The sequence below is a fragment of the Odontesthes bonariensis genome, chromosome 21, assembly GCF_027942865.1.
Source record: "Odontesthes bonariensis isolate fOdoBon6 chromosome 21, fOdoBon6.hap1, whole genome shotgun sequence".
Classification (NCBI taxonomy): Eukaryota; Metazoa; Chordata; class Actinopteri; order Atheriniformes; family Atherinopsidae; genus Odontesthes; species Odontesthes bonariensis.
The window spans coordinates 6,034,221-6,059,049 of NC_134526.1; the positions used below are offsets into that span (position 1 = coordinate 6,034,221).

A 24,829-nucleotide genomic window follows, 5' to 3' on the forward strand; every position below is an offset into this window, starting at 1 on the left:
CATTATTTTACAGTTCTGCTGATTAAAAGAGGCTCCCGTCACCACCTGAAAAGCATATTCTGCACCTGAACTCTCATATTATCAGGACACAAACAGCCTAAAGCATAAACCTGAGTGAACCTGCTTTTCTAACCAGGCGATGAGCTTGAAATGGTCCCACACCGCCACCCGGTGGACAACCGAGGAACTGCATACAGGATCTTTGCGTGGCAGCGTTTACCTTCCACGTGGAAAAAGTTGAGCCACAATTTGCACACCGAAGCATTAAACATAAAAAGAAAAAAGGACTTTAAATTAATTTATTAAAAAAAGAAAAAAAAAAAAGTGTTTCTCCACTTAAGAAGAACAAACATCAATTATTTTTCTCACTATTGTTTGGAACGTGTACAATCAGAAAAAACAGACTCGCCAGGTCGCCAGAACAGAGCAAAGTAATCAAGCAAAATGGGTGGGTGGGGGGGTGGGGGGGTCTGCCAACACCACAACGTCAACACAGCCTGCAGGGACCATGAGGAGGAGGAAGGTGTGAGGGAAACCGAAAGAGGAGGGGGGGAAACAAAAACACAAACATTTAATTAAGTGCAGGTATGGTTTGGACAAAGCAGGTCTTCATTTTTTTTTTTTTTTCCTCCGTTCAATTTACAGCTTACAGACGTCACTGTTTTCGGATACATGCAAGGTTCAACATCTGGAACTACACATGGAGATTTGCTTATATCTGTGCAAGTATTAAAATATGTAGGTATAACGAAGCAAGTTCATATGGATGTGACAGAACGGGGGGAGGGTGGAAGGAAGGGAGGGAGGGGGACAAGGTTTTACCAAAAACTAGTACACTGTTTCACCGAACAGAAAAAGAAGAGTTCTAACTCAGTCACTGAAGCCTCACCAACCTCTGCAGTTTCAACGCTTCCTTTAATTAAATTATTACTTTTCTAGATAAGTGAAAATACATTAAAAAGAAAAAAAAAGAAAAGAAAAAGAAAATATCCTATGCTCCACATTTCGAACAAAGTACTGCATGTCTACGTACAGCTGCGAGTCAGGAAGGTCAGTACTGTGAGAGGCTAGCTGCCAGATTTGTTTTAGGAATATTGGCTCTGAGTTGATCCCTTTCTGAGCGTTTGTTTGGATTAAGAAGAAAAGAAAAGAAAGACAAAGAATTTTAGCCATCGAATGCTCGTCGTACTCGTCTCTCGGTTGGTCGTGTGGCCCAGCGGGTCGGGGGGGGGTGTATCCTGTCTGCTCTGAGGTAGATGCGGCAGACAGGCGGCGCCCGGCCCGAGCTGATCGTCCCGGTGGGATGGCGTGAGGTCTGAGGTCAGCTCTTAAGGGTTCTCTGTTGTTAAGGCTTCCTGTGGTCTTGCTTCAGTCACTCTCCTGTTTCAGCGGCTCACAGGGGGCACCTTCAAGTTCGTTTTAGTCCCATTTTTCTCTTTTTTTTTGTGTTGTTCTCAGCCCACGTTCCAGTCTTTAAAGGGGGTCGACGTTACTTCGTCTCAGCAGATGAACCCAAACTGAAAATGAAAATAATCTTCTCCGTTTGGCACCTCGGGGGGGGGGGGGTGAGTCGGTGGGAGGGAGAGAGAAACGAAAGAAACGACGGGGACGAGAGAGAAGAACCGTGGGTAAAGGGGGCGGGGCTCGTGTGGCGTGCGGTCAAACCCGACTAGTTGACTTTGTCGTTGGTCGCCGGCGAGTCTGAATCGGCCACGGACGCCTGGGCCTTCTCCTCCTCTGATTTCGCACGCTTGGCGTCCGGCTGCTCGCTGACCAGCTGCTCGCCGTTGGGCCGTTTGGTGGGGAGCGAGGCGGAGATGGAGGCGTGGGCCGCCAGCAGGTGCAGGGGGCTCGCTGCAGCCGGAGCTGTGCGGGGGGAAAGTGGAAGGAAACGGGTTAACCAGAGGATCCGTTCACACCGAGCTTAAAGGGATAGTTCGCCTCTTTTGACATGAAGCTGTATGACATCCCATATCAGCAACATCATTTCTGAACAACTTCTTACCCCCTGCTGCGTCCTGTGAGCAGAGTTCCAGCCTCGTTTTGGCATTGATGAAGGTAGTCCGGCTAGTTGGCTGGGGCTTAAAAAATAAAGCGTTTTGCTTCTCAAAACAATATGCGTTCAAAAGAGTAATACATTTGCATCACAAAATCATTAGCCGGAAAATGTCAGACCTCACAATCGCTTGGCCCTATTTTCTCTCCCTTCGTATCACTGCCTGCTGCCGCCTGCCGACAGCCGCGCCTGTTACGGTGTTTGCTGCTCGGTCTGCACAGCAGGCAGTGATACGAAGGGAGAGAAAATAGAGCCAAGCGATTGTGAGGTCTGACTTTTTCCTGGAGAACGATTTTGTGATGCAAATGTATTACTCTGTTGAACGCCTATTTTTTTGAGAAGCAAGACGCTTTCTTTTTTAAACCCCAGCCAACTAGCCGGACTACCTTCATCAACACCAAAACGAGGCTGGAACTCGGCTCACAGGACGCAGCAGGGGGTAAGAAGATGTTCAGAAATGATGTTGCTGATATGGGATGTCATACAGCTTCATGTCAAAAGAGGTGAACTGTCCCTTTAATAATATGTACGCAGCAGAAATCAGGTGCGGCTTTCTGAAGCGTTTCAATCCAATCCACTTTATTTCTAAAGCACAGTTTAAATAAACACAAAGGTTTTCAAAGTGCTGTACAATAAAATAAATATAATGAAACATAATAAATAAATAGACTGGCCAAATATCTGAACATAAAATCAACAGCCTACATAGTATTAAAGCCTGACTCCAGTATTAGTTTCCAGACTCTGAGGGGTGCTGAACACGGATGGTTCCTGATAAAGAACCGCACATATTCCAGTTGAACCGTAAAGCTTCAGCTTTCTGCTTTAATAAAGTTTGACAGCTTCAAAGCTGGTGAATCACTCTCTACAGTCCTATTTCTGCCTTTTATGATGGGTCACAGCCCGCCTCTCGCCCAATCACGGCTGGGATAGAACATCCTACGACATAGATAGATAGATACTTTATTGATCCCGAAGGAAATTCAAGCATCCAGTAAAAAGACATAATAAAGCAATTAAAATGTTTATACAATTATAAACACTTTAAAAACAATCTAAGAATTTAAAAAACAGTTTGAAAATATAAAGTTGTGTCAAACTCAAGGCTCGCGGGCCAAATGTGGCCCCGCCACGTCCTTTTATGTGGCCCGCGAGAGCTTAAAAGGTCTGATTGTCTAAAAATAAATAAGTCAAATACGTGCAGTGACCAAAAACTACATTTCCCACAATGCATGCCGATTATGTTACGCGCAAAGTGACGGCGTCCCGCCACTGGACTGCAATGTTTCCAAATCAATGCGATTTTCCCAACGAGTGGAATTGAGAAACACAAACGACGATCCCAAAATGTCCAGGAAGAGAAAGATTGATGCAAACGTGCTTCCATCTTCATCAATCTTTCTGTTTCAAGAAAGATCGGAAGGCGAATACGTGTTTGTGCTTTGTCTTTTGTGTTGTGAGGCGGTGGCGGTTGTCAAAGAGTACGATCTACGTCCGCATTCTGAGACCAAACACGGAGCTAAATATGCCAACATCAGGCATCAAGAAAAACAACAAATATGCCCAAGAATTAAAAGGCAAACTGCGATCGCAGCAGAACGTGTTCCAGAAAGCCACAACCAAAACAATGAGGCAGTAAAAGCTAGCTTTGTTTGATATTTCAAGTTTGGAACAAAGTAAATGTCCTAACTTGTGTTTGAGGTTATTTTTCTTTATTCACTTGGATAGTTTGATCATTGATTGATGGAGTGATGTGGGTTTCATAACCTACAAATCAAAAGGATATATATATATATATATATATATATATATATATACACATATACACATATGTAATATTTGTAACTTGAATAAGTAATAAATTAAGACTTATTTAACATTAAAGGAGTAGTTACATTTATTTTACATTGCATTTAGTTACATCTGGCCCTTTGAGGGCAACGATTATACTGATGTGGCCCTCGGTGAAAATGAGTTTGACACCCCTGTCCTACAAACTCCCCATTTGAACATTTAGCTGCCGTCTTGTTGTTCGGAGGATGGATTCACTGGAAGTTTGCCGTTTAGATGCTCATGTTTGGCTGTAAAAAGCGATGGTAAATAAAGAAACTTCCTTTAATCTGTTGATTTCTTACAGTCAGTTGCCTTTAAGTGACTTTTTTAACACCATATAGATATAAAAAAAGAGGCTTCTTTGGGTTTTCGGCCCTCTGGAAACTTTAAAACTGAAGGCTGAACATGAAGAGCTGCGACTGCGACTTAAAGGGCCGTTTCAGACCTCATCTGCCCATCAAGATTAAGACTTTACTGTCATGTAGATACACAAAATTACTCCTCCGCATTTAACCCATCCAGTTTGGCACCTGTTGAGCACACACATGCACAGGGTCACACCCTCATGGAGACAGATGCCATATACTAACTTTTTGAGTTAGTATGCGAGTTTGAGTGAGCGAGAAGTTCCCGGATGCATACTAGATTCCCTGAAATGTTGGGTATGCATCATGAGGTTACTACTCATACTCAAACTACCCAAGATGCAACGTAACGTGACGTCGCCGATCGTCATTTCCTGTCAAAAAGGCAGTTTCAAGCTAGCTACAACGAGGGTAGGTTCACTTCCTGTTTTCAAAACAAAAGCACCAATTGTATGGTAATGGCTTTCCCTATGATAAAAGGCAACGGGTATTTTATTTTGTGAAAATAAAATAACAAAATTGTAAATAGCCGGTATTTTGTCAGATTTTCAACACGTTGGGGATCTAAACGACTACTTTCTCACCTGAAAATGTTTCAAATGTTGCTAAAGTTTACAGAGTTTAGAGCTTAAGAGAAATCAGCTTCAGGCCGGCTGATTTCAGCTCGGGCAGGAGCGAAATGCATTGTGGGTAAACGCTCTGCATACTGTCTGATCGATGAGTATATAGTATCAATTCAATTTATTTTTTATTTATATAGCGCCAAATACAACAAATGTCATCTCAAGGCACTTAAATAATAAAGTCCAATTCAAGCCAATTGGAATTCAATTCATTGTAATCATAATTATTTATAAAATAAATGTAGTATCCGGTTTCGAACACAGTCTACGAGTGGCCAAAGTAAAATTTAGATGATAGAGGCGCATTTTAAAAGAGATTCTGGCACATTCTGCTTTAAATAATAAGATAAATTATAAGTTTAGCCCTTCCACAGCTCATTCCAGCTCCTGACATCAGATGTTCGTCTCACCTGAGCTGGTGGGACCCTGGAGGGCAGTGGTGATGCTGTGGATGCCGTTCTGTGTGATGGCCTTGATGGGCAGCTGGTGCTGACCAATGGGAGCCTGCTGCACGATGGTGACAGTCTGCAGGGGCGTGGCCGACTGGGAGCTCTGGATGATGCGACTGGAGGCGCCGACAGAAGCGGGAACCGTCTCTACCTTAACTGAGGAGGAGGAGCAGAAACACGGAGACCGGTTTCAGAATCACTTTGTTTCACGGAGACAACGGTGACCAAAAAAACCCGACGCTGCTCAGCAACATGTGGTGGTTTCCCTGCACCACTGAGGCTGTGGCTGTGCAGACGGGCTGGAAAAGGACGCTTAAAAAGCTGCACACGTCAGTCAAAGCTGCCTCTTTCAGGTTCTCTGGACATATAAATGCTAATTCACAAACAAAATGCAACACGGATACGGTAAAAGTCCGTAAATTTGAATACATACAGTACAGTTAGTCCATGATTAACATGAAGAGCCGTCAGGGAAACAAAGAAATAGGACAAAACTCTGGTTTTTATTAGGGCTGAACGATATGGACAAAATTTCATATCTCGATATCGATACGATATGACTGTGAAAACTGAGCATTTTTCTGAAAAATAAAAAACATAATGCAAAAGAAGGACATCTGCATTCATCGGGTCTTGAGTTGGAAGTTTGTTGTTATAAAATGGAGCGTTAAACTGATGTGAGGTTCAGTCGTCCGGCTCCACCACGGAGCTCGGATTCAACATTCATTTTACATTCGTTGTAGATTTTTGGAACGGCCACTTGATTAAAATATGTTGGGGATGGTATTTTGTAACGTTTGTCCAGCGTCCGAACCAATCTGAAAGCCCTCTTTTGTGACGGTGCAGTGTGGTACGTTACAGCATCTGTAATGTCTTTGTGGCTGGTGGGCGTCGACTCTTATGGCGAAACGCTACTGAACGCATCAGCAATCAAACTTTGCTCGGGCTTCACTTCTCCGCCGTTTCTCTCATTGCAATAAACTCTTTACGTGGTTTCAGGTGGTGGAACGTGTTTGTTGTGCTGCCTGACCTCGTGCACAACACCTCGCTCTGGTTCACATCCTCTTTCCTGAATCCAACATACCTCCAAATAATGGAGAATGACTTTTGACTAAATCCGTCGAATGCGCAGATTCTGCACCGGCCTTATCTTCCGCACTCATGTTTCTCTTTTTAATTTCCCCGCTGTGAATGTAGTTTGTGTGTCTCCGTCTCCCTGTTTGTCATTGGCTCAGTTCAGCTGCACATAAGGGCGAGCGTAAAAATGATGTTTGCGACTGCCTGAGCTGCACATGCGGGGAAAATATATCTTTGAATTAACGGTATATGGTTCAGCCCTAGTTTCTATTCGAAAATGATCACGACTGATGACTGAACCAGCCAGATTTCATCAGTCGGCTCGTTGATCAGGCCGATTTGTCTTGGAACCCAAACAAATAGATGCTTGAAGTGGTTTAAAGCCCTGTTCCATCCTTTGGGAACACCCTGAGCCTCAGGTTGGTGCGATAAAAATGGTGTAATCACTAGTAGGGCTGCAACGATTCGTCAACGTTGTCAACAAAAATGGACAATAGAAATAGTCGACAATGAATTCCATTGTCGACTATTGTCGCCAGACGTGTTTTTCCAACAGTGAGGCATCTCACTTAATTATAATCTCTGCCGAGAGTCGCACATGCACAATGTAATGGTAACGTACACGGAAATGGCGGCGTCCAACACATTAGCTACGCGTAGTAAAACTTCTAAAGTTTGGGATAATGCAAATAAAAAGATGACTTACAAGGATTTCCACGAACATTTAAAGAGAAAGCACGTCGGGTAGTTTAACAAAACGGAGCCCGACTCGCCAACATTCAAGCCAAAACGTTTTGTTTTTTATGTACATTTTATAATGGACAGAGGTTTATTTATTTATGGATTTATGTCCATACTGACTGATCACTGCGCCTAACTGGTTTTAGCTGGGACATTTTTATTTACTTTTTGTATGAATCAGCAGCAAAGTTGAATAAAAGATGCATTTTTCATTGAAGTACCCATCTTTCTTGTGTTTATTATCATTTGCCACATAATTAAAGCAACTTCATGCTAAATTAAAAAAAAAAATAAAAATATATATATATATAATAATTATCCAATTAGTCGACGAATCGTTTCAACAGTCGGTGACTAGTCCACTATTAAAATAGTCGTTAGTTGCAGCCCTAATCACGAGATTCGGGAGCTGCAAAGACACTTAAACATGTGGAACGTCTGAACAGGGCAGCAGTGAACAGCCCAGTTGAGCCCCGGCCACCCGTGAAGCCGCCCTACGAGGCTCATTGAGCTCCAGGCGGGTGCGTTTCTCTCACCTTTGACCTCCATATGATCCCCGTTCACCTGCGGCTCGCTCTTAATGATGGCGGCCGGCTGGGCGATGACGGCCCCGGCCGGGATCTGCTGCAGGACGTGCACCGTCTGGACAGCAGGCTGGGAGGTGCTGGTGCTCACTGGGGAGGCCATGGTGTAAGTCACTGGCTTAATGGTTTGAGGTAACTGGCGCTGGACTGCTATGAGTACCGGCTGGTTGTTGACAGGCGAGCCTGGACCACAGAGGGGGCGTTTGGGTTAGACATCGCTCCGACCGTCTCAGAGCATTCAGCTGCAGATGGTTTCATACCTGGTGTGTTTTGTGCAAAGCGTGCTTCCTGGATCACTGCCAGTTTGGGCTGGACCGTGGCGACGGACACTGGGATGGGAGCAGAGGGGGTCTCCAGCTCCAGGGGGACCGGCGAGCCCTCTCGTGACAGACTCTCAGGGGTCTGGATGCCGCTGGAGTGAGCCGACAGCACCCCTGAGTGATTGGGAGATGCTGGGGCGCTCCTGAGGGTCAGAAAAAGGCCGATAAATGACAGAATAAAACGGTGACATGTGCCGTTTTCCCTAAATTACATAAAAGAAGCTGGCAAACGTGGAGCGGATGTGGATCAATCTGGTGTCACAACAGTTAAACACGGTTACTAAAAGAAAAGACTGTTAAATGAAAGAAAACTGACAGCAGACTGGTTTATGGTCAAACTTTCTACCTCAGGAAAATGTTTCCTGGAGCAAACCAGCTGGAAAGCGCAGCTGAGGTTTAACTCATCTGTCGCCAGAGGTGGGTAGTAACGAGTTACATTTACTTGAGTAAGTTTTTGAAATAATTATACCTCTAGGAGTAGTTTTAAATCTCTATACTTTTTACTTTTCCTTGAGTAGATGTGTGCAGCAGAAACTGTCCTCTTACTCCGCTACATTAGGCTACAATGAGCTGGTTACTTCTCTTCTTACCTCTTTGGTATTCTACGCCTCATTATTTTTATCCCCCCGCGTACGCCTCATTTTAATGTTTTATTCTGACAGAGAGAGAGACTTCCGCCAAAGGCTCTACCACCTGACTGTGTTCCACCAATCAGACGTAGCCCTGCAGTCTGGTCACGTGACCGTACTCAATCTCAGCGGCGGGACGGGTTAGCTTTAGCATTAGCAGTCGTAGCAAACAAACAAAGAAACAGATGAAAAATGTCAGAACCAACGGTGGGAAATGAAGACGCAGACGAGGCCTCATACTGAAAGCATGTTTACCTTACAAAGAGTGAGAAACAGCAGCTACATTATGTGTCTTCTGTGTCAACCAAAACAAACGCACATTTCAGCAGAAACTCAACATCTAACTTGAGGAAACATGTAGCGCTAAGTTTCCTAAACTCGTTTTTTCCCCCATGGATAGGTGAATGTTTGTTTTTTAGGTTACATATGGGTTACATATGTTTTAAACATTTCCTAAGTCTCTTTTATTTTTATTGAAGTTCTTGAATTTAAATGGATTATTTTAATTTAAGCTAATTTGTAATTAATTAATTTATTTGATCAATTGGATGAACTCTAATTTGCCTAAAGATGATTATTTAGTATTTTTGTCTGTCTGATTGAATGCTTGTGTTAACAAATAAATCAGACAAGGTCCGACTTTTTCCTGGAGAACGATTTTTGTGATGCAAATGTATTACTCTTTTGAACGCATATTGTTTTGAGAAGCAAAACGCTTTATTTTTTAAACCCCAGCCAACTAGCCGGACTACCTTCATCAGCACCAAAACGAGGCTGGAACTCTGCTCACAGGACGCAGCAGGGGGTAAGAAGATGTTCAGAAATGATGTTGCTGATATGGGATGTCATACAGCTTCATGTCAAAAGAGGCGAACTATCCCTTTAAAGCTCCATCAACAGGAGAGGGCTTTTCCCATAAAATCCACCAGCGCCACATCTTCCCAGAGTGGAGGCATGTGTGAGCTCATCTGGGCTTTAAAAAGACTCCGTGAAAGAGATGAGCTGCACTTATGAGTAGCTTCAGGAAAAAAGACTGAATGCAAACATTATAAGGTTAAAGAAACTAAAGACAAGCTGTCAGACCTGGAGGACAGGGGTCCGTGCGGGGTCCTGAAGCAGGGGACGCCCCGGGGCCTTCGTTTCCTGAAGGCCTGCTCGATCAGCTTCCCCTCCGAGGACGGGTCTATCCTCCAGAACGAACCTTTCCCGGGCTCCTCCTGCGACCGCGCCACTTTGATGAAGTAACGGTTCAGCGACAGGTTGTGACGGATCGAGTTCTGCGGGAGAGGAAACGTTACACCAAAAGCTTTGTTTTTCCTGTTGGGCTCTGTGGGAAAACTCTGAAGTTCAGACGCAGATCGTTGTTAAGGCGAGACACGGCAGGTGAATAGGGTAATATTTTAAAATAATGAGTGGATCCTCAGTGGATTACTTATACAAGTATGAAAAAAATGTATTACAAGTTACAAAATATACTGTCCATAGCCTAAAAAAAACCATCAATTTTCGCCAAATTTTTTTGTATTATAATGTCACATAAATCAGGCCAGGAATGATTTATCAACAAATCCTTCTGTAAATATCTTCAGAATACTGCTAAGTGTATAACTGGAAAGTTTGGTGTTAGTAGGTGCTCCATAGGCTGAGATATTACTGGAAAAATACAAAAAAATGATTTTGAGAAAACGGCATTTAAAGATTTCAATAGGGGAATTTGATACATTTGTATTAGAAACAATTGCTCAAAAACAGAATAAATGCTCAGGCCCTTAGTAATACTAATATTGGATAAAATAATCTTATTAATAAAGAATACAAGCTAAATAAAATAAAATAAAAGATTGCATGTATGATGTCATTAACTCCCCTCGGTTTCCTAACCACAGTTTACGGTCAGGTGTGCTGCTTCCCGATGGTTCATCAGCTAATCTATAAGATTTTCATTTAATGCATCTTGCAAAGCGCAATTGTTGCTTTCTTTTCTTTGAAAGTTGCGGTGTTATGGGGCATTTTCGGAGCGTCAGAATCCACCACGTGATGCGTCTGAGTGAATCACGTTAGCAGAAGCGAGCAGCAGCCAATGAGATTTTGTCATTGGCTATAAATCCGACTTTCGACATTCACGATTGGTTACTGGTAGAAAGGAAGTGCCGTTATTTGGGTGACGTATCATTGTGCAGGAGACTCGGAGCTTTCCAACGATACCGGTCATGACAGACTTCAGTAAATAGACGAAGCTCGGCATGGTGCGTTGGAATGCTAACTTTTTGGTAAATTCGAGTGAAACGTACCGCCGCGAGTAAACAAAATGTAATAAAATAAACATTTTAATTTATGTTTTCAACATTTTCTTTATAGCAGGTTGAAAGAACACATATTGAAGGAGTAGACTTGACCACTATATGAAAAATCACTGTTTTTGCCTGCCGTGTCTCGCCTTAAATGGTTAACGGCGCCACTGACAGGTCACAGATGAGTGATGAGAACAAACGAACCTGCCAGCCCTTGTCTGCGGTCCTGTAGTAAGGATAGTTCTTTGTGATGTGATTGTAGATTCCGTTTAGTGTGAGCTGCTTGTCCGGAGCCAGCGTGATGGCCTGGACGATCAGCTGTGCATAGGAGTACGGAGGTTTGGAGTCATCCTGCATAGCAGACACCAACATAAAGCATTCACGTTAAACCGAAGCATCTCTGCAGGGGGTTCAGAAACAAATGGGCAGGTTTCAGGACCTTTCTTCAGAGGCTACAAACCTTGGGGCTGTCCCCTCCCGAAGCCTCTTTGTCGTTCTCGGGCTGAGAGTTGTCGTTTATCAGCTGCAGCTCTGCAGAGCTGACCATGCGACCGCCCATCCTGTAGCCTGAGGAGCCTGCGCCCCGCGGGCTGGAGGGGCAAGAGTTAGCAGCGCTGCAGGGGGAAATCAAATTTAATTTAATTGTATAGCACATTTCATGTACAGAACAATTCAAAGTGCTTCACATAAAATAAAAGCATTGCAGCAGGGAGTGGAAGAAGCATTAAAAATGCATAAAAGAATATAAAGAGAAACAAATGAAATAATTTAAAAACAAACAACAGTCCAGATAAGTTCAAAGATACTGTGCAGATTTCATGCATAGACACATGAGAACAGAAATGTTTTTAACCTGGATTTAAAAATGTCTCCATTTGGTGAAAGTTTAATCTCCACTGGCAGTTTGTTCCACTTGTTTGCAGCATAACAGCTAAATGCTGCTTCTCCATGTTTAGTCTGGACTCTGGACTGGACCAGCTGACCTGAGTCCTTGGATCTAAGAGCTCTGCTGGGTTTATATTCTCTCAACAGATCACAGATTGTAAACCATCAGCAGGCTTTTAAAATCTATTCTGTGAGTGACTGGAAGTCAGAGTAAAGATTTTAAAGCTGCTGTGATGTGTTCAGATCTCTTAGTCCGGGTTAAAACTCCAGCAGCAGCGTTCTGGATGAGCTGCAGATGTTTAATGCTCTTTTTGGGAAGTCCAGTTAAAAGAGCGTTACAGTAATCGAGTCTACTGAAGATGAATGCATGGATGAGTTTCTCCTGGTCTTTTTGGGAGAGGAAACCTTTAATTCTGTTGATGTTTCTGAGATGGTAAAAAGCTGCCTTGGTGACAGCTTTGATGTGGCTGCTGAAAGTCAGATCTGAGTCTATCAACACTCCCAGGTTACCAACTTGGTCAGTGATTGTAAGGGCCCGAGTCTCAAGATATTTACTAATGCTGACACATAAAGTTGTGTATCGTCTGCATAACTGTGATAATTGATGTTAAAGTTCTGCAATATCTGACCCAAAGGGAGCATATACAAGTTAAACAGAAGAGGTCCAAGAATTGACCCCTGGGGGACTCCACAAGTCAGATCTGAGTCTGGGAAAGAGAAAAGAGCAGCGGCACGCTTCTGGCAAAACGCCCGACCTCCCAGAGCGCCTGGAAAGCCACAATCAGGCCTACAACAACGACACTTTCACTTCTTAACAAAGTGCGGTTTCTCAGTAATCACACCGGGATGAAACGTGTTCACGCTCGGGCTTCAGCTGCATATCTAACGTCCGCTTCGGTTCCTCTGAACCGGACTTATCAGCCAATAAACCTTCCTCTGTAAACAGTGGATGCACTTAAACACTCACATGAGGCGTGTATAGCATGACAGGAGACCCTCTTTAGCCATCTGCTGGAGATCAGGGGTTGAGAGGATCTAAGAGTCTGAGATGGAGCCGCCTCCCTCTTTGAGCCCTGCCACCACACAACTAAGCCTAAGCTGATCACCATACAGGGGCCCTGCCAAGGTCAGCCGACAACTCGAGGTCCGACAAGGGCGGCGTGGGAGTGACTTTTCTGACCAACGAGCCCAAAAGCTGCAGCGAGCCGCCGACATCTAAACAAGCTTGATCCAGTTTTATTCTTCTCGAACCCAACAGAAACCTGAAACGGTTCCCAGCAGCCACCTCTTCTTACAGACAAAATGTTGGTTTAAAAAATTAAACATTTTAAATGTTTGTTTAAAATGTTTTTAAGTCGTCACGACCTTGAGAAAGCCATCCATGCCCTAATAAGTTCAAGGTCAGACTATTGCAATGCTCTCTATGTGGGCGTCTCCCAGTCTTCTCTCAGCCGCCTTCAGCTGGTGCAGAACGCTGCTTCCTAGGGGTAAGCGGAGGTACTGCAGGGGGTACGCAGCACACGGGGATTTTTTTAAAAAATTTTTTTAAAATATTTTAAAAAAAGATAAATGTGACTTGTTTAAGTTAGATAACAAAGGAAGATTATTTTGATTTAGTACTTATACTATTTTGGTTAATTATTTATATTTCAAGAAAATGGTTTTTATTCTTATGTTGAATTCAACTGAGGTTAAAAAAAAAAAAAAGAGAGAAAGCCTGAGAATTTTATGTTCAAGTTAAGTATATTAAATAAAATGATTTTCATGCAATAACCACTGTGTTGCTCTACTTTTGGAGAATCATCGCACGCGTTGTATGTGTGAGGGGGTACTCAGGCCAAAAAAGGTTGGGAAACATTGCTTTATTGAACTGATTTTAAACTTTTAATGTTTGTTTTTAAAGCTCTTAAAGCTCTGAGCTTTTAACAGTCCTGGTAGAGCTCTGAGGTCAACAGATCAGTTTCTGCTGGAAGTGCCCAGGTCAGAATACAAACCCTGGGGTGAGCGAGCCTTTTCCCAAAGCTGCCCCCAGGCTCTGGAATAAGGCAAACCTAGGCTAAAAACCTACTTATTTAGGTTTGCTTTAAATACCCAGTAGTATGATGACACTCATCTTATTTAATCTTATTTGATTTTGTTGCTTTCACTGTTCTTTTATTTGTTTTTACTTCTTCTCTTTATTCATTACCTGCTGTAAAGCACTTTGGTACACAGTAAGGATTGTCTGTAAAGGGCTGTATCAATAAAGTACATTTACATTTACAAAACGAGCAACATGCAGAATCCAGGAATGAGTACCTGATGGTGCCGGTCGGCGATGGCAGGGGGCTCATTAGGTGAGCGATGTTGTCTGGAATGTTGATGGTCAGGGGGGAGATCTGGGGCTGCACGGCTTTTACCGGGGACTCTGGCGCCTCCCGTTTCACCTTCTTTCCACTGGACAGGGCTGTGAAAGTGATCTTAATGTTTGTGCTGGGGAACCTGAAAGTGCACCTGCAACAAGAAAAAAAAAAACAAAAAAAAAACACAGCCACCAGGTTTAGGAAAACATTTCAAACTAGACTAGATAATAACATTAAACCGCTGCTTTTACAGACACTTTACAGACTCCCCGCCTCACTTTTCAGCGTCACATTAGACATGCATGCAGATCAATAAACACAATAACCGTCAGATGGAGGAAGAACCTGCGTCTCCTTTCTCAGTCAAACACCTGATCACAGTCAACAGCAACAAGCCGGCAGCATTACTGATTATAATAACTGTTATTATCAAGTTAAAGCTAAATACTTGTTCAAGTTGCAGCTTCTAAAAGAAGATCTGTGGGTTACACATTACCGATTGGATAAAGAAGGTATTCTAAGGCTTGGAAGGAAGCCCTGTAATACAGACTGATTATAAAACAATTGTTTTTGGCCATTTTAATTACTTCATCGAATATTTTATCATACAAGTTAGTGTTGGAGGGTATACCGATACTAGAAAGGTATCATGATACCCTGACGCATAATGTTAATAATTATTTCGAGGTGGACATTTCAAATAAGTGACATATTGCAGAAGTTCAGAAGTTGAGAGAGAGAGTGTATTTGGGAGGAAAGCAATAACTTTATTTTTGTTAAAGCATGTTCAGTAGCTATTTATTTTGGCTATTATATTTTTTTAATGATTTATTCTGAGTGTAAAGGTTGAAATACTTCACTGCAGTTCTCTGACGTACGTTTGTCCACCATAGTGTAATGGCATACACCATGTAGTGGCATGTTTTGTTTTGTTTAAAATAAAATAGTATTTTAAATGTAAGTCAGTCATTAATGTGTTCACTGTTCAAACGCTGATATTGGACAGAAAGTAGCTTGTTAAGCAAGAGCCAATATGCTAACAGGAGAGATTGTGCTCATACTTAATCTGTAGTAATTTGCTCAAACAGCTAGAAAGGAGCAAGCTGCTGAAAATTAAACCATAGTGAGACCGAGCTGGACCATTATTCATCCCTTTTCCAGATTGTTTAGATTTTCACTGTGGTATCGGTTCAGTATCGAGGTATTTATAAAGTCAAAATTTTGGTATCGGAACAACACTAATACAAATGATCAAGTTCAAGCTGAATCCTGAAACTGCAGCCATATAAACACACACACACACACACACACACACACACACACCTTTGTCTCATCTGTTTAACATCCTTTAAGCCTTCATACACTTACAGAATATGCAGAATATACAGCATAAAGGATAAAGGACCTATAAAGTGAAGGTGTAAAAGCTTTGTTTGGGTCTCAGCACAAATACTTTGCACATGTTACAGTCGTAGGTGAGGATCCAAATGACAGATTCTCCATCGCTCAGCATTGTTCCACACACGGCTGAATTAAATAGACCATTGTACGTGCACAAGAGAGGAAATCAAGGTATTAACCGAGCTGTATCCGATGCCGCCGACTGTGTGAGAGGACGTTTCATAGCTTCTAACTTTCTCTGTGTGAACATCCTTCTTTATGAGAGTCTGGAAAAGCTTTAAGTGGCCGCGAGGTGACACGTAATCTACATTTTCTGACTTGTTTAACTAAAAATGTGTGAATCAGGAGCTTTTTTTGGGATTCTGACAACGTACCGACACATATTTCCTTAAAAAAAGTGAATGGGTGTCACTTTGGAGGATGTGCAGACCCCTCAGGCTCATTTTAGTGTAGCCGGCTGTATACATGCAGGTGTGATAAAATCCCCAAACTGCATTATCTGGACTTTAGTCCAGCTTTAAGTGAAGGATTTCAGCCAAAGGAACGCGTTTACACGTCATTCAAAAGTCTGGTTTCTTTAACACCTTTATCCTCTTCTGAGTATTAAAAAGCTCTACGGCTAGTTTAGTGATTGTCTTATGTATGGCCGTCCTTGTTTGACATTTACAGCTCCCATTTTTACAATTTCATTGGATATTTGATGCATTTGTATGTAGATAAATTTGCAAATGGTTAAGGGCAGCTTCATCCTTTCATCCTGGGCACTTGTTGGCTTTTGTACCCTGCTGTACGCCTCATTCAAAATGGAGATAAGACAATCTCCCATACTTTATATATCACCATTTACAAACCACCACAGAATTGTTTTATTGATTTCACTGAATTACTTTCACTTGTGTGCACTGCTTTGGAAGGTTTGGTCCTAACAGGGCACTTGAATGTGCACGTGGATGCAGGCCATAAAAAGCAGCTAAACTGCACTGCTGTCCTTGAAATGTTTGGTCTAACTCGGCATGTGACTGAGCCCACCCACAGCGGAGGGCAACACTCCACATGTGCTCATTTCAAAGGGTGCTGTTATCTCAAAATGTGGATGTCGCCATCATTTCGGTGTTTTCTTCGACCCAAACCAGCAGCTGGGTCTGCAGTCGTTCAGAGAAAACTCATAAATGACAGCTCAGGGACGCAGTTTATCCAAAAGATTAGGTTTGGGAACCCCCCCGTGTTCTGTTGAACTCTTACACATCAAGTCTCTTAAATGTTTGGGATACCATTGCTCCTGTCAAGGTTAGAATGGTTAAAAGTAAGCAAAGGGCGCCATGGAGGAAAGAAGAGTCGGTCAGGGCACAGAAAAGGGAGTGCCGAAAGCTCCAGGTTCATTATGAGGTTTACAGAGAAAAGCTATGTGTGTTCAACCAGACTTTGAATGAGTAATTTTTCTGAAATCCTACAGTAAACAGATGAACAAACCCTCCAGTTTCACTGCCTTTAGAAATCATTTCTACATCCAAGTGTAATGCGTTAATGTTTCATTAATCTTTAATGACAAGGTTCAAGGCATTAAAAATGCAATAATTTCCACAACAGTAATAACTACTCTGCAGCCAGCTAGACACCTAGAGCTGACACATTTCACACCTGTTACTGACACAACAGTCAGAGATCATCTGCAGTCTGAGTTCATCAAAGTGCTGCCTAGATGAGTTGCCTGTTAGATTCCTAAAGTCTGTGCTGAGCAGTTTGTTACCACAACTTGCTCATCTAGTCAACATCTCACTCCAGACTGGAACATTTCCAAAGGCCTTAAAAACGGCTGTCATTAAGCCTCTTCTAAAGAAGAGCAATCTTGATGCCACAGTACTGAACAACTACCGGCCCATATCAAACCTGCCATTCTTAGGCAAAGTCCTAGAAAAAGTTGTATACAAACAGTTTAGTGACTTTCTCCTGTCTAACAATGCTTTTGATACTTTCCAGTCAGGCTTTAGGCCCCACCACAGCACTGAGACAGCTCTGATCAAGGTGACAAACGACATCCGCCTGAACACAGATGCAAGTAGAGTCACAGTCTTAGTTCTGCTGGACCTGAGTGCTGCCTTTGACACAGTTGACCATGCGATCTTATTACAGAGGTTAGGAGACTGGGTGGGAATCTCTGGTCGTGCTTTAAACTGGTTCAAGTCCTATCTCGAGGACAGGAAGTATTTTGTTGAAATCTGTAACTGTGTCTCAGACCAAATGGCTATGACCTGTGGGGTTCCTCAGGGGTCAATCCTGGGACCCCTATTGTTCAATCTGTACATTAGGCCAGCTAATACGCAGATGACACTCAGCCTTCGTGTGATTTTATGTAGCTGTAAAGCACTTTGAGTTGTGCTCTACAAATAAACTGGCCTTACATCAGTGGAAGTTCTTATTGGCTCCAGAGAGAAGTCAAGCAAATGGTTCAGGATGTTTTCTCCATAAAATGTTTACATGCAAACTGGTTCAAAATCAGGCACAATGTGGACTAAATCATTTACTGGGAGAATTCAAAAGTTAGTTGTGAAAGGATTCTCAGTAATGAGTCAAATGTACCCTGAAACGACAAAGCAGCTCCACTTTCCAGTGGTTTGCTGCGCCTTTTGGCCATTTTGAACTGCAGCAAACTGCATTTAATTTGAACATATTAAATACAGTGCAGCTATTCAATTTAGCTACAAAGAGGCTGCATTTGACAGAAGTTTATCTGCAGGATCTGCTGACTGTTTCACAGTGGAAACAGTTCTCATCCATCACTCAGCGGAGGCACCTGAAGTTAAAGGGGATCACCACCCATCTCACAAAGGAGCCAGTTTATTTCTCACATGGAAGTTTGAATTAAAATGAAACAAATGAATAACCTTGATGACACCGAGTTTAATCAGCGCTGGCTGGGAGTTTTTACCTGAAGGAAATGAGCAGGAAGCATGACTTCAATCAGTCAGATTCTGTGTTTTTGGCACTAACTGACGAGGAACTGGACCAGTTATTATATTTTTCTCTAACTTTATGGACTTAAGAAGACATTAAAACTTAAAGTGACACTCATTTTACATGCTTATCATTACTTTTCACTTAAACACATAAACAGTAGGGTGAAAACTTGCAGAAATGTTAAATTTCCATGTTTTTTTGCAGTGTTTTGACAGAGTTGAGCCTTTTTTCTCTCGTCTCATTCGATATTATAATATTCGATGAGCATCTCACTGACCACTGTTCAGGGCAAACTTTGGTTTGAAGCTAAATGAAAAAGGGAAAAGAGATTTATTGAATTAGCAACAAACAGCCCTAATCTGAAAAACATAGGGACCCACAGAGCCATCCACTTCGGCGCCCCCGCACACACCGAGCAGCTGTGGGGAAGGTCGGGAGCATCCGCATCTCGTCTTTTTGGTGCATCTCGAACAGCTGGCTCTCTCAGATTAAGACAATCCATCGTGTTGAATCAGTGCTGGGTCTGTCTGCGACAAGCACCGCAGTGAGGGTCAACGAGCTCCGCTGACCTACATTAATGTAAAATCAACTGGCTTGTTTTTCCACGTTTGAGACTTAAATGCATCATAAAAGCCGGACAAAACCATCCACACGCTGTGCTGGTTTAAAATGAAAAGCTTTGCCCGTGTGTGAACGTAAACTGAACTAATAATGACCTGTGTGTGACTTCTTTATCCTGTTAAATCCTGCAGGGGCTACTCCTCCCTCCCTCCCTCCCTCCCATAATGCAAAGTTATTTGCAATGTGCACCGACTGCATGTCTAAGCAGGCAGGTTGTAGGTCGTCTTTGCAACGTCTTCAAGTGCCCCATTTACCCCCCCACCAGACATTGGGGCACAATGTGCAGGGGGGCCCACAGCTGCTGCTGGTTCTTCACATTGGTTTTCTGTACAAAAGCCCTCAAAATAAGAGCCGACGGTCAAACTCCTGCAAAGAATCCGCTCGAGTTAATCAGAAATATGAAGCTGTATGTAGTCAACTGTATGATTAAGGTAAGGCTTTTATGGTCTGTCATCTTGTTTCATTTACATGCACTAAAATACCTTTTTAAAAAATCTTTATTGCGGTATTAGATGCCAATAAAAGAGGCAAATTATCTGAATTATCTGTATTATTCAAGGTTAGGATCCAGGTTAATTTAATCATTAACTGAGATAATCACGGATGATAAGATAAATAAAGTGCTTCTTTAAGCCAACAGCAAAGCCTCCACCCCTCACGTCTCCATCTGACGAGCAGAGGTGAAGAAAAAGGGGAGCGGAGCTCCAGCAACCAACAAAATGGACTCAGGAATGCCGGAGCGTCGCCAACAGAAAGAGAAATCTTACGGCTTTCTTTTGTATGCGAGTAAAACTCTGGCCTCCGTGATAACAGACTCGCAGTAGAAGTTAGAATCAAAGCAAAAGAGAAACTTTAGAGGAGTCTGCAACAATCTGACAGCACCGAACAGGAAGAAGTGTCCAGTGGCTGCTGGGATCAGGCTGCCTGGAGACCCTGGAGACAGAGACGGAGACAGAGCGCACAGAAACTGGTTCTCACTCAGCTGACGGCTGCCAGGAACAGCAGCTTTTTTCTGCCAGGGCTGGCATCTGCTGAGAGTTCTGCATCCCCGACACCTACATCTCAAATTAGCATTTCTGCTCAAAGGAGGAGACTGAAACGCTTCCTGGAGCCAGACTGCTGAGGGGAGACGCTTTCATTCTGCTCGTACCCCTTTCAGGAAGGTATGGATAATAATGGAAGCTCCGTGAATAAAAATGCATCCAACACTGAACAACAGGCCACGTCTGGACAAGAAAACCTATCAATTCACAGTAAAAAAAATGCCGTCTGCACGTCATCCCGCTGTCGATGAACACAGAAACACGTTAAAATATCAACTTTTACACACAGATTGTGAGGTATTAGAGCTTTAACTGCAATATCGCACCAAATTAGAGATATTTACACGAGAAAAAACGCTTTGTTTGCTTTGTGTCCCGTTAAAAAGACCAAGCCCGTTTCCTACAACTATGCCAGGAAATTTTACAAATCCCACCTGACCTGCCGGAGATAAAATGACGTGACTCACCCGCTGCTTCCGGTCTGAGCCGGCATTATAGGAATGACTGGAGTATTCCCGGATATGATGTAACATTGCTCATTTTTCCTTTAGTTGACTCCCCCCCCACGCCACCAATTATTTACAGGTCACTCGCAGAGTGTAAAACCAGGACTGACGCTCATATAATAACACATCCACCTGCACTGAAAAAGGTGCGATGGCACCATCACATTAACATCTCTAATAATAATAACAACTCAACCTTTCAGGCGAAGGAACACATTGATTTTAACACTAATACACCAAGTAATTGTTTTGTGGACTGAAAGTTTTATCGAAGCCCTTTGGAGTAGCGATGGGAGAGTTTCCCTTTATCTGTGGAACGCGGTGATTAATCGATAAAACAATATGACGGTTATTAGATAAGGAAAATGTTAGCTGCAGCTTCAACAAGATAAACAATTTGATTTATTTTAGATTTCTGTGAATGCAAAATAAAGCCTGAACCATCTAAAAAAGTTACAATGGTTCAAACTTCTGTAAAAGGTCTTTAAGTTTATAACAATTAGGGCTGCAATGCGTTTGAATTCACAGATCTGTGTGGATTTGTGCGTTTGTTGTGGAACAACCCTCTCCTGTGTGCCATTACAGAAGCCTCTTTATAACCCATTTTCTCTCGCAAGAACAATGAAGCTCCAAACTCCAAATAACGCACAGTTGCTATGCGGCTAAGCTGCGAGGACAGCAACAAACAAAGCTTGTTCAGCTGAAAGCTTTCCCTTCAATTTCACCCCCACCCGCCCGCCCGGCGAAAAAAAGAGAATGTAAACAAGAGAGGGCAGAGAAATAGGAAGAACTTGGGGGGGAATTTGTGGGTGTGGGAGAGGATGGGGGGGGAGAAAGGGGGGGAGGGAAGGCTGTTGCTTTCTCCTGGCTGTGTTTACATCACCAAAGAGGAATCCCTGGAATACAAGCGACCTGATCCCAGAGCCACGGCTCAGCGAGTTCTCTCACGCCGTCAATCTGCCTCCTCAGCTGCAGCCGTCTTAACGCAGAGAGCGTGGCGTGTTTCAGGGTCTTCTCAAAGCTCGGGGGGGATTACAGTAAAGCATGTGAGCCCCTGCCGGGTGTGGCGTCTCACTCGTGGAAGTCGGTGTAACAGAGACTGATTAAAAGCTCCTTACTGGCGGTCGGTCTGATCGATATGAGAATCTGACACCACTGCTTTTTTTTTTCTGGTTCCTGGTGGTACAAACACTGAAATGTGCCTTTAAACGCCTCGCTCAGCGGGGCGTGAAGCTGCAGAAAACATTAAGGGCGCACAGGGCGAGTTTAGGAGCCGCATCAAGTCAAAACACGTCGACCTTTCTGTTTCTACAGTGTCAGAAACATGGCTTCATATCGAAGGGAGTTGCACAATAGTTGAGCAAAGTGTGCAAAGTCTGACTGGTGTTGGCAGAAGCTGGCACGTCTGTTTACATGACTGAACAAATCTGTCTGGACAAAATGTAAACAACCTGGTTTTTAAATCAAATACCACATCTGAAGTTTACAACCTGTACGTGGTTGCGTCTGTTTAACCGTCAAATGTCACCGTGAGAGTCGAATCGTCTCGTTTTGCCTTTGTTGGTTTCATTCTGTGTGCAGCTGGGCCTCAATTCGGTCAGATATTAGAAGAAAGTGGACCTAAATATCTCAGATAACTCACAGTAAATGGAGAAAAAACTTTTAACTAGATGCACAGGTAACAACAAACCTGCAGGACATCGTTAAAGTCATTTAAAACAGATAAAAGAAGCGTGTTTCATGCACAAGAAGAAGAGGTTTTCTTATTTCCCTACAGTTTAAAAGCCCTATATCATCAGCCGGTGCTTTCAGACATTCCCTCTCCAACTTCCCTGCAAAATTTCACCAAAAGTTGCAGTTTCACACAGATTATTTAAAGCAGTTTGGGTTTCTTTAAAGCAAATTTAGACGACGGCATTACATTTCCCCTTGCACCTGCCTTTTAATCGCATAAAAAAGGAGAAATCTCAGCAATTTTCTTCAAAGACCTGCTCTGAAAAAAAAAATCAAACATGTCATGCTGCACCCATCCTCAAACAGCCTGCAAGAGAGACTGATGAAGGGCGTGTTAATGTCGTTCCTATCTAAAAAACAGTGTAAGACCTTCTAATATCTGATTTACAGTTATTTAAAGACAACAACGTCACCAGGTTTCACTTTTGGGAAGTTGAAAGAACAGTCTGCTGAGAGAAAATGGTTTCCCATCTACTATTAAACCCATTTTCTGTGTTAATAAACAGAAAAAACATCCGGATATATTCAGTTTATAATGATAAGCAGTTCATCACCACAATGGAGATTAAACTCATTTATCTTTTTTAACTGTAACTTTACCAACCCAAGCAGTAGATATTTACTGGAATAAAACTGAATAAAAGAAGGAATGCATCAGCAACCTTTAACAATGGCTACAAGCTGACAATAATACAAGGTGTGAGCATGAGACTCAGGTGATTGTTTACTAGTGAGTGACAGATGATTATTGATGAAGCACGCACGCGCACACCTTGGGTTGAGCGCGCTGGAGGTCACGGTGCTTGCAGGTCGTGCCGCTGTGAGCCAGCAGGGCGGGGACGGGCTGGTTTGTTTACGTTCAGGGGTCGAGAGAGGAGCTCCATTCAAAAAAACACCGGGAGGCTACGACTACCACGAGCACTGTTTACACTTTCACCAGAGAATTATTTCTTTATTTATTTAAGGGGTTGTGCGCGCGTGACTGCAAAAAAAAATAAAAACTCTAATCAATATGAACGCACAGCGAACAGATGCGGTCACTTTGGGTTAATTAGCTTTAACACAACCGCAGAGGAATGCGGCTAAAGCCGAGCTGGGGGGGGGGGGGGACTGGGAGGAATGCGGGGGTCCGGGTGGGATGACGGCGGGCGGCTAATTTACACGGTTACTAAGAAGAATGTCAACAAAGAGAAAAACGGCTTTGGAAACAGGATGCGGAGTTGTTGAGTTGTTGCTAACATGCTAAAACACGTGGTCTTCACCATCCCTAAGCTAGCCGATATAAACCCCCCCAAATGTTGTTGACTGTTAACTTTAGCCTTCGGGCTACTGTTGCTAGCGTCCACATGTTGTCCGGGAGAGAGAGAAGGATGAGGGGGGGCACTTACATTCGTGGTAGCTGCAGAGGAGGGGCGCCTCGTCGAAGGAACACTCCGTCCACAAACACCCCGTTTTTACCCAGACACCTCAGGTAGAAATCCCCGCCGCCGGCGCCGTCGTCGCTGGTGGTGAATATCTCCAGGTGCCTCCGCGAGATGAAGCTGGAGTGACCCATGCTCACGTCCACGGAGCCCTGGGAGGAGTTCCGGCCGATGGTCACCGACCGCTTCTTCATCATGTATTCGAATTCACGGCCCTCGAGCCGGGCAACCGGCCCAGACGATCCGCTAACCACAGCCATGTTCGGGTTAAAGCTTTTTTTGTAAATAACTAAAAAAAAAAAAAAAAGATGGGGCTTCAGATGGGGGGGGGTATAAATAAAGTAAATCTACAAGAGGGGCATCGAATTCAATACAGGAATCTAGAGGGAAACATGCGAGGCCAGGGACAGCGGCTCCGACCCACCGCCGAGAGAAAAGGTAGCGGAGAGGTCCAACCAAACTGGCAAGGGTGGATATGTCTTAACTGACAGGCGCCCCGACCAATCAGAGGCCGCGGAGGCGACGGCGCTGTGACGCTGCGTCCAATCAGACGCGAGAATTAATCCGAGGACGGATCCAAGGTCGGTTGCGGGGTAGCAGGACGCGCATATGCTGTCCGGGGAGAGTGAAGAGGCGGCGGGCCGGAGCGGATCGACTGGTTTTACACGTGCAATCAGTCGCAGTAATCACTGCAGTTAAAGATAACGGATAATCCGCGATAGTGCGTCGAAATGTGGCGACCAATCTTGTACCCCGACAAAGACACGGCTCCGTGAAATGTGGGTGTTTGTGTGATTAAGCCGCCCTCGGTTTCCCCGGCTTAGCAAGCGCAAAGCCACGGTGCACGATGGCCTTCCGGCTCCACTACGTGATCCACGCCTGGTTTTTGACGACGCTCCCTTTGCAGCATCTTGTTACTTTTTAATTATGAGGTTAGATATCTTTGAGGTGAT

General features: G+C 43.5%; 1 protein-coding gene across 1 annotated transcript; it reads right to left on the reverse strand.

Annotated features, from left to right (window-relative positions):
- Positions 1–285: 285 nt before the first annotated feature.
- On the reverse strand, positions 286–24,312 carry foxk2b (forkhead box K2b). Its single transcript, XM_075453822.1, has 9 exons — positions 23,844–24,312; positions 14,152–14,346; positions 11,429–11,582; positions 11,173–11,319; positions 9,761–9,954; positions 7,989–8,191; positions 7,681–7,911; positions 5,288–5,482; positions 286–1,866 (listed from the first exon to the last, which is right to left on the reverse strand). The coding sequence occupies exons 1-9, from the start codon at positions 24,134–24,136 to the stop codon at positions 1,670–1,672; spliced, it is 1,809 nt and encodes a 602-aa protein (XP_075309937.1). The 5' UTR covers positions 24,137–24,312; the 3' UTR covers positions 286–1,669.
- Positions 24,313–24,829: the final 517 nt, after the last annotated feature.

Excerpts from the sequence above, each read along its gene's own strand:
- foxk2b (XM_075453822.1), bottom strand. The coding sequence starts at position 24,136 with ATGGCTGTGGTTAGCGGATCGTCTGGGCCGGTTGCCCGGCTCGAGGGC. Across the intron at positions 8,192-9,760 it reads CACGGACCCCTGTCCTCCAG|GAGCGCCCCAGCATCTCCCA; the intron begins GTCTGACAGCTT and ends TCTGACCCTCAG. Across the intron at positions 7,912-7,988 it reads CTTTGCACAAAACACACCAG|GCTCGCCTGTCAACAACCAG; the intron begins GTATGAAACCAT and ends TCTGTGGTCCAG.